The following is a 9,705-nucleotide window of genomic DNA, read 5'->3' as shown; positions in this document are numbered from 1 at the left end:
GTGTCATTATTTAACTCAGTTAAAATCTCAAAGTTGTGTGGGGAAAAAAATTTACAGTAAAGTATTCAAGCACACCTTCACAACACCCATAAGACTAAGTTGCAGAAACGTTTTGATTTAACACAATATCAAAAAGGAAGGATGATCCCAGAGACGAATTAGTTGCTCTAATCTGGAAAGGGACATAAGGGCAATTTCAAATAAATTGGAGTTGATCCTTCTGCAGTGAGAAAGATTGTTAAAAATTAGAAACCGTTGAGGACAGTTGTCAATCTTTATATGAYTGAACATCCCAACAAGTCTGCTTCAAGGTCAGCACATATTTAGAGAAACTGTCGAAAATCCAGGAGCTCCACCTGACACTCTGCTGGCTTCATCTTAACTTGTTAAAGTCCACAGCACAACAAAGACTACACTGGGTTAATCTTCACTAGGAAACATTAAATAAACTGAATTAGGTGTTGCAAACTTAGGCTTTACATGTTTTCTACCTAATAAATGCATCAATTGCTTTTTTTTTAAAGATAATGATACAAAGAAGACCTACATTATGATGGAAGCCAGACTGGGAGCTCTTTTTAAGTCGGAGGGTGAATACACAGTCTTGGACAAGTGAGTATAAAAGACTCTTGAAGTAAAAGAAAAAACATAACTGATGAGTAATATATTGTACATTGTTAGTTTTAGTGTACAACTGTTTTTCTTTAAGTTGGAGAACATGGTTAAATCCTTGACCACATAAATAACTTCAACTTTTAAAAGACTCCCTCTTAAAGGGAATCATATCAGGACTGTAATTGTGCAGTTCAGTATATATCTACACACATCCACTGTAATATCTCAAATCAGCTGTTGCTTTTTTATTTTTACATTTTTAAATTGTCTTTGTCAGTTATGGTAAAGCCATTGACTGAAGTTGGCATATGTTATTTTGTTGTTGTTAAAAGCAAAGGGTGATTGACATGTCAAACATGAATTTTACTCTTTCTGCAGTGTGTTTGTGTTGACTTTTCTTCCAGACTTTAGAAACATAAATAAAGTTGCAGCAGAAAGGAGATAATTCTCCCAGTTTCCCAGCTCAGTGAGTCAGAGGGAAATGAATACACCTGAATGAATAATGGATGCAGAATCACGCAGTATTGGAATCTGGAAGAACATATTTAGCTGTAAATTATTCACACTCATCCGATAGTTTATAAGACAGCAACAATGTTATATTGACTGGAAATGCTTAATTTGGTTAGAAAATCTTCTTTTACAGGAGAATTCTGTGCAGAGAAAAACAGACATATTTGACATAGAACTGCTCGGTAATAGGGAAAACTGCAGTATGTGGTATTGAATATTGAGATTACCACATTTTCACTGCTTCTCTTTCATTTGTCATCACGTTGCTCACAACAATCTCCATGTTTAGCATTTTAGCTGCTAAGTTGATAGATAGTTCATTCATTGTATCAACCAACTCATCGTGCAGAAATTTATTGGACTAACATTTATTACATTCCTTTTCAACATTGATATTTTACACACTGTTGCTGCATTAAAAAAATCCTATACAATGTGCTACCCTAATTTGAAAGATCTAAAAACAACATAATTAGGCRCCAATGGAAAAATGTCCCTTTAATTGAAATGTCTGGAGATCCTGAGACAGCTTTTGTCTTTAACAAGGAGAATCTATAWTGATTAAGATGCTTAAAGAAGAATAATATCTCTAAGTTGTTTTTTTTTTAAGTAACGCAGTTTTATCTTTTTAAGATGCCTAAATTCAGTGGGATAAAGACAAGAAAAAATGAAACAATAAAGCCTGTGAATTTTAGCATTGTGGTTATGTTTTTTGGTAGGTCATTTATTTTTTTAGGCTTTCATCTAAAAGTTGTTGGAGCTTTTGATTGTGTAATAACTTCTGCWCATATGACAATTAAATGTGTTTTATCTGTTTCTAGATTTCCAGGAAAAGTCCTAAAAGGAAAAAAGTACAAACCTCTYTTTCAGTACTTTGCCAAGGTTGGTACTGCTTTTTGTTGCTTTATTTTTGCTCTTAAACTCTTAATTTGAATTCCTCTTTGTGGTTAAATCTTAAAATGAATTCACTGGCTTTGAATCTTCTTGACCACGAAGCTAGARTGAGACATGTTGTCTCATCTCAGTCTGTAAAATTTACCTCTGGTTCCCTTTGTGTGTAGCAAAAACATTTATACCCAAAGATAAACAATACATTTACTTAGATAAATCTCACATTCAGAAATAACGTGGCAGAAGAATTAGTCAAAGAATTAAAAAAAAAACCCTTAATAGTAACTCTTATCCACACAGTTATAATCCTTATTGAAAAAAGTTGGACAGTAGATCAAKAACATGCCCACGGATGAGAAGCTTTGTTTCAGCTGAGACTCATTTGAACAGGGAAACCATGAATTCAGACTTTAAATAGATCTGTATCCTTTTTTTGTACTTCTTCACCCTCTGCCACACTTTATTTAATTCTTCTCCTTTGACTGAAGTGTGAGGAGAAAGGAGCTTTCCAGGTGTTGAYGGATAACTACGTCAAGGAGGAAGAGGGCACAGGCGTGGTCCACCAGGCACCTTACTTTGGAGCTGTGAGTATCTGTTATTTATTTATTTTTCTCTGCTCCTCTTGCGTGTGTTTATTCTTACTACAGGGATTACTTGTTTTGCCAATTGTTCAACCTCGTTAAAGTACAGAATGGATAACATGATAAAAATGATGAAATTAGAGTCCTATAATATATTGAATACATTTTAATGTGGCCGGCTAGACGCTGCACTGCTTTTTTTATAGTGTTAAACATTTGTGTAAAATATTGCTTCATGAACATGTTGATGCTGGTGCAATAAAGTCAGATGTATTGGGTCATTACTAACAGCGTAGACGTCCTTGTCGAGGCCAGATGGATTGTCCTTTGACTGAAGCCTGCTGTGAACASTTCTCCACAGGACAATGTTTGTTTGTTTGTTTGTTTTTTCTCTCCCCCTCCTCTCTCAACAGTTATGTCAATCACACACGTCTGCATCTCGGTCAAATTTGCATCTAAATGCTTCRTCGGTTTCAGATTTTATGTTAGCGGTCATATTCATATTGATTCGTTTGGTAGTAAAAGCTGAAATATGAATGCGTCTGCTCCAAGGATATACTGCAAAAGGAAAAAAGGGCCTGCCAAACGGCATTTTTCAAATTTTATTTTTGTTATGACTTGATGTGAAATGACCCTATGAGTCATCAATCTAGAATCCTGACAGGGCGTTTGAATACAAATTACATTTCGGGCTGGGCAGTGCTCATATTTTTCATACGCAGCTGCCACATATCAGTTGTGCTTGTTTCAGTGCTGGAAAAAGTGCCGAGCTCAACAAGGAATTTAATGTGCAGTCATAACATATCTTTGACTGGTGAAGAGGTTTCCAGAGGGCTTCATTATGCTTTGTAGTTACGTATATTAATAGCAATAAAGCCTAATATGAGCTAAGTCAATAACATAATGTGATCTTAGTATCACATTTTGTGTTAAGAAGTGAGAAAAAAAAGTACATTCATTAAATATTAACAATCCGAGACTGACTAAATCGGCATGTAAATTGCATTTCTTTTCTTTCTGCAGGATGATTTCAGGGTGTGTTCAGAATACAAGATCATCCAGAGAGATCAGTCTCCTATTTGCCCTGTGGACGCCTCAGGCTGCTTCACTTCAGAGGTCACTGACTTTGCAGGACAGTATGTCAAAGTGAGTGACACGTCATGCATTTACATGAAGATTAAGTCTGCGGACGTTTCAGCCATTCTACTCTTTCTAAAAGCCGCAGGCATGATTCTCAGGATAAATGGCTCAATAATATTGATAGCAGTTCTAAACTGGCATTTCATTTTCTGCTGGGACTACTCTTTATCTTCTCTGTTTCTAGCTGGTAATTTGTCTCACTTCAATGATTTTATTTCATGCTTATCACACCTTTACATATGAAAAAATGTTTCCAAATGTTTATGATTCTGGATGAATGTCCTGTCAAAGCATTTTGCCATTGTTTATCATAACACTGGACACCCTCTCACTGTTCCTCACACCAACTTCATTAGCATCTTGAGTTGATAATGAGTTAAAAATAGCAGTCATGCATGATGTGACCACTATTTCATGCGTTTGTGCCAAGGCTAGGGAGTGGGTTTGACCCTCCTAGCCTCTAACAGTACATTGTTAACTAATAAAGAGCATGCAGCCACAGTTATCTGAAAGTCTGTCATAATCCACTTTAGAAATGTGCTAAAACATAGCCTGAGTTTCAAGGCTGTCTGAGACATTCTTCACTGCCACATAAAAACACCGAGGGGATCCGAGAGAGCCAGTTTCAACGTGGGCAGTGTGAGAAAGCAACAGAGCAGTTCGTTTTTTGTTTTTTCTGTAAACTGAAAAGCAAGCTCAGTATTTTACACAACATGAGAGCTTCATCATATACCCAGAAGAGCTTGCAAGTAAGCAGCTCCAGTGGCAGAGTCAGGGTTCAGAGTCCATCACCTTCTCGGTGCCGCGGATCTTCGTACGACAGCCGTGGGCGTGCCGGCTATCGTGGCACTGCCGTGGAGCTGGGGACTGAGATACACCAACAACATGCCAACGAGAAAGAGGAGATGCAAGAGCTCAATGTCAAGTTTGCAGGTTATATTACGAAGGTCCAGGCACTCGAGCAGAAAAATGCCTCTCTCCAAGCTGAGCTGGAAGCGCTGCAGAGCCGTTATAAGGGAAGCCCCGCAGGCCTCGGAGACGAGTACGAGCTCAAGTTCAAGGAGGTGCGGGAGCTGATTGAAAGCCTGACAAACGAAAAGGGAGCAGCAGATATTGAACGAGGCTACATCGAAGAGGAGGTTGAAGTGTGGAGGCTGAAGCTGGAGGAGGAGGTGGCGCTCAAAGAAGAAGCAGAGATGATTCTGAAGGAGTTCCGCCAGGATGTTGACAGTGCCACCCTGCAGAAAGCGGAGCTCGAAAAGCGCATAGAGCAACTCGTGGCTGAGATCGAGTTCCTCAAGAAGCTGCACGATGAAGAGGTGGAGGACCTTATGAAGCAAATTGAGGACGCAAAGATTTCTGCTGACATGGATGGTGATCGTCCTGACCTGGCCGCCTACCTGCGCAACATGCGTGCAGAGATAGAATCTGTTGCTGCCCGCAACGTCCAGGAAGCCGAGAAGTGGTACAAGGGCAAGTTTGACACCTTGAAGGAGCACGCGGGCAAAAATGAAGAGCACATGAAGACTATGAAAGAAGAAATCACAACCTTCCATAATCAGGCGTCAGACATACAGAGCCAGATCGATTCTCTGAGGGCTCGCAACGCCGCCCTTGAGCTCCAGCTGGATGAAATGGAAGTCTCTCACTTGGATAAAGTGGGCAGTCTGGAGAGCGTCATCGCCCAGCTGGAGGCCCAACTCTGTGACACCAAACTGGAGATGACCAAGTATCTTCAAGACTACCAGGAACTGCTGCACATTAAACTCAAGCTGGATGCAGAGATCGCAACCTACAGGAAGCTGCTGGAAGGAGAAGAACAGAGGCTTGGAATTACCAAAGATAATTAAATATCGAGGATGTGAGCCGTAGGATGTTTAAGCAGCTCATGAAGAAAAGCAGCAGTGCATTGTGGAGCAGAGAGAKATCGCATCATTCTTCTTACAGAGACTAAAAAAAAATCTGTCTTATTCATAGGGCTGGGTATTGTTGAACATGTTCATTAAGAGCAACACAAATTTTGWTGAAATGATAAAATGAGGTAACAAGCACATTTTAACTGGTTTTCTCTAGTATCAGGACTGAAATGTAAGGTTTTTACAATCATTTTTTGGGACTTCTGTTTTAGATTTCCTGTGCAGATTAGATAAGGTTCATAATATCTAGCCCTCCTGATCTGCTATAATTTATTATTAACTCCATTATGCTCTTGTTTTCTGTCATTACTGATTTTCTGTTACTGGTCCCCTTTACTGGAAAATTCCACCTTATTTTTCAAATCCATATTCAGTCATTTTTTTATTGGCTCTCCCTGTCTCCTCTCATTTCTGTGTTTGGCAGCCCTCTTTTCTCCTTGTTCAGTCCCTTTTTTTTACACCTGCTCCTGCAGTACTCCAGCTAAATTTACCTTACCTCTTTTCCTGCCAAGTCAGCCTCACTGTCATGCCTTTGTCACTTTTTTGTGTGCTGTAGTTTCTCACTTTTTGTCATCAAACCACCTCTTGTTCAAGTTTTAGCTCTCGCTGCCTTCACTATAAAGCTCTCAGCTCAGTGCAAATAAAGTAGAYCCTCGGTTTTATTGTAAATGTTTCAACAAAACAGCTGTTGATCACTAATGTTACACTACTGTTACCTAATAAAGATTTAAGTGAGTGCATACAAAATGAATCAGTGATTTTATTTTTTCAGCTTATGAGCAGTTGCTTTCCTGTTTTTTCATCATGGATAACTTTGTCCTTGGAAAGCTGACTCACACTTTGTTGCTATGATAATCTGTTGGTTGCCCAACACACAACACCTCTTCTGATTCTCATTCAGTTGGCTTGAAACGGTTTCCCTTTTCCACTCGTGTGGAGGCAAATTTCATATAAATTTTACTGGTTAAAAAGGTTAAAAAAAATCATACTCATAATTTTATTAGTTTATTTTCAGTCTTAAAAATAAATTTGGAGTGGAGGAATAAATGTGCAGACTGAAGTGAGAGAAATTAAAAAAAAATGTCTTGGCAAAGAATTCCGGTTCAAGATGGTTCTGCAAAGCACTTTGATGAGAGAACTCGTATTTATGAGCTTCCACTAAGCTTGGTTCAAAGAAAGTAAATTGTTTGTGATGACTCAGTTGGCTTATTGAATAAAAGATTATTCTAACCTGTGAGCTGCATAAGAAAACATGCCGTTTCTTCCTTTGGTGATATTTGTCATTTGTTCAGGCAGGCTGTGACCTTGGCTGCAATACTTGACTCTTTTTTTTTTTTTTCAAGGTTGCATAAGGTTTGTTCAAGAATTCTCAGACTCTTTGGAAGAACTTACAACAGCTTATTTCATCTGTGTTAAAGTAAATGACAAACTTTAGGAGTGACTAAGGGAAAAAAATAAATATAGGGCTAATACATTTTTAGTGTGCAGTATACTAGATTTTTTTTAAATTTATAGGTGTTTAAATGGGTAAAGTATATTGACATTTTATGTAATAAAAAGGGTGCTCATAATATTTTTATGTTTTTTTCCATACTGTTGCATTGACTGCTTGAATAAGCTTTGACTGCCAAAACCTGTTTGATGTAAAGCAAATAAAAACGTGTTAAAGTGCAAATGAGTGTGGCAATTGTGAGAAAAAATGAGTTTGGTTTATTTTGTTTTCTAACTTATTTCCCCTGTCACAAATGTTTCACAACAAAAGTTTTTCATAAATTAGTTTTTAATATTTACATTAAGAATTCTATTAAATAAAACATACCCATAATAGATCTTACGTCTAGTTATAAAGCAATTTAAKGTATAAAAGCATTTTGCTGACTCATGGAGCTTTCACCTTGCAGCATTAAAGAGCAGTGGTACTCATGGGTCTTTTGGAGCTGTGCTGGCATTGAAGAATTCATTTATCAATAAATCTCTTTAATTTTTTTTCCCTTTCAGGATGCAGACAAGAACATTATTAAATTCCTGAAGGAAAAGGGACGTCTGGTCACTTCTAGCTCATACAAACACAACTACCCTTTCTGCTGGAGGTGAGACGTGTACATAATCCATTTTAAACGTTAAACTATGCCTGCCCTGCCTTCTTCTGACTCACTTAAACGAACAGCTTTACTTTGAGACTTTCTCTGCAGGGTAGATTATTCCACCCTACTGGAAATGAAGGTTAGAGGTCACAGATGTTGGTCTGATTAAACTGTGAACACCTCCTCTTGGAAGTCATAAAAGGGGTTTTGCACAGTAGTTGAGGCTTGAATTTTGATGGGCTTTTGGTGAACAGAGTCAGTGTTGGACTCGCAATTGACCTGCTGCCTCTCAAGGTGCCACCTCACGTTAAAATCATAGGGCTCATCCTGAAACACAAACATTTTAATTTCGAGTTGCCTAAATCCGACTTTATCATGAAGCAGCTGCAGTTTAACCTGAGTGAGATTAATTAGCCTCAGTACATATGCAGAGATATGCTCACATAGCCACTAGAAAAAAAACGTAGTTGAAATTAAACAATCTTTTTAAGCCACACTCGTTGGGGAGAATGCAGTCCTAAGATACTGTGCAGAACCCTAAATGTGCAACCATCCTATACAATTTATAGGATTTCTACCATTTATGTAACTATTAACTCTTGAGTTACTCAGCTAAGAAGTAAATCATAAATTTCATTTGATTTTCTGTGTCTTATTGAGTTTAATGTAGCATTTGATTTTCTGAACTGGATTATTGTGTTTATTTTTTTCAGGTCTGAYACACCCCTGATCTATAAAGCCGTTCCCAGTTGGTTCGTACGAGTTGAGGACATAGTGGACAAACTTCTGGAGTGCAATGGAAAAAGCTACTGGTAAGCAGTTTTCTGAACCAAGTGATAATTAATAATGTAAAATATAATGTATAAGGCATGACTTGTTACTCAAGAAGGAATTAAACCCTTATCGTTTTTCTTTTAATTTTGTTGTACATTGTAAATTGAAGATTTTTTGATTGAATTTATTTATTTGAGAAAAAGGGGCAGAAATCAAAAGATTTTTTTTTCTTCTGCTGCTGCCTTTCATTGAATTTATGACTTTTTTATTTATTTATTTTTGTATGTTGAATTTATGTTGTGTTTTAAATGAATAAACTTCATAAATAAATAAAAAGAATTAGCTTGTAGTTAAGTGACTAAAAAGCCATTTTACCATGCAAGTGGTCCTAAATGCTTTGAGTGAGACCAGGAAGCAGATGCAGTCCCAAAACAATTACAGCTCCTGCTCTGCACTGTATTACATTGTTGGCCTGTTGATGAAGGACATCCATCTTTGGGAAGAGAATCTTTGAATGTGAAGAATGGTGATGAATTTTAAAAAAGGTTTTGCAATGACTTACTTATTTTTTTAATAATATGAAACTGGAGTTCCTTATCTAACCATTTCATTATAGTGTAGATATTTTAAATGAAAAAATATTATCACAGTGGTAATTTTTWAAAAWGATTATGTTTCAGTATGATGGCTTTGTTAAGTGGTATTACCTATGGTGCYCCCAGGACTCTTTTTCTGAGCCACAGTAGCTGCCTCTGGTAATGGGACTGTCAAACCAAGATGAATGAGTAGCCGCAAGGAAGGTGAAGATGCTAGGACACACATGTACAGCGTCTGAGACAAACACACACCACTTTAAGGTCCTTATCTAAAAGGTGCTGGTGCAGTACAGCAAAGCAACACAGACAAGCACAAAATGGCTGGTCCATTTGTATTTTTTTATGGGAAGAAAGACGAAGAAAAATAAAAGATGTTGATCAAAATAATTAAATACAAACAAGAACAGTAGAACAAGTAAAGACATTAGTGGAATGGTGTGATCAGTTTGACCTGCAGAAATATAAGCGTATAGTAGCATGACTAAGGGGCACTAGGAAACCCAAGCTAATCCATCCATCCATCCATCCTCTTCCGCTTATCCGGGGTCAGGTCATGGGGGTAGCAGCCTAAGCAGAGAGACCCAGACTTCCCTCT

General features: G+C 37.7%; 2 protein-coding genes across 2 annotated transcripts in view; both read left to right on the top strand.

The window, feature by feature from the left end:
- iars1 (isoleucyl-tRNA synthetase 1) overlaps positions 1 to 9,705 on the top strand; it is a 49,443-nt gene that overhangs the window by 11,071 nt on the left and 28,667 nt on the right. Inside the window, exons 8-13 of the mRNA XM_014004114.1 lie at positions 525 to 612; positions 1,950 to 2,010; positions 2,508 to 2,603; positions 3,624 to 3,746; positions 7,655 to 7,746; positions 8,454 to 8,552. Coding sequence (XP_013859568.1) covers positions 525 to 612; positions 1,950 to 2,010; positions 2,508 to 2,603; positions 3,624 to 3,746; positions 7,655 to 7,746; positions 8,454 to 8,552 — 559 coding nt within the window. The remainder of the gene's footprint in view (positions 1 to 524; positions 613 to 1,949; positions 2,011 to 2,507; positions 2,604 to 3,623; positions 3,747 to 7,654; positions 7,747 to 8,453; positions 8,553 to 9,705) is intronic.
- Positions 3,766 to 6,893, top strand: LOC106514714 (vimentin). The gene has a single exon (XM_074559733.1). The coding sequence runs from the start codon at positions 4,454 to 4,456 to the stop codon at positions 5,588 to 5,590; it is 1,137 nt and encodes a 378-aa protein (XP_074415834.1). The 5' UTR covers positions 3,766 to 4,453; the 3' UTR covers positions 5,591 to 6,893.

This window comes from Austrofundulus limnaeus, unplaced genomic scaffold (assembly GCF_001266775.1).
Source record: "Austrofundulus limnaeus strain Quisiro unplaced genomic scaffold, Austrofundulus_limnaeus-1.0 Scaffold22, whole genome shotgun sequence".
In the NCBI taxonomy this organism is placed as follows: Eukaryota; Metazoa; Chordata; class Actinopteri; order Cyprinodontiformes; family Rivulidae; genus Austrofundulus; species Austrofundulus limnaeus.
This window is presented reverse-complemented; position numbering and strand designations above follow the sequence as displayed.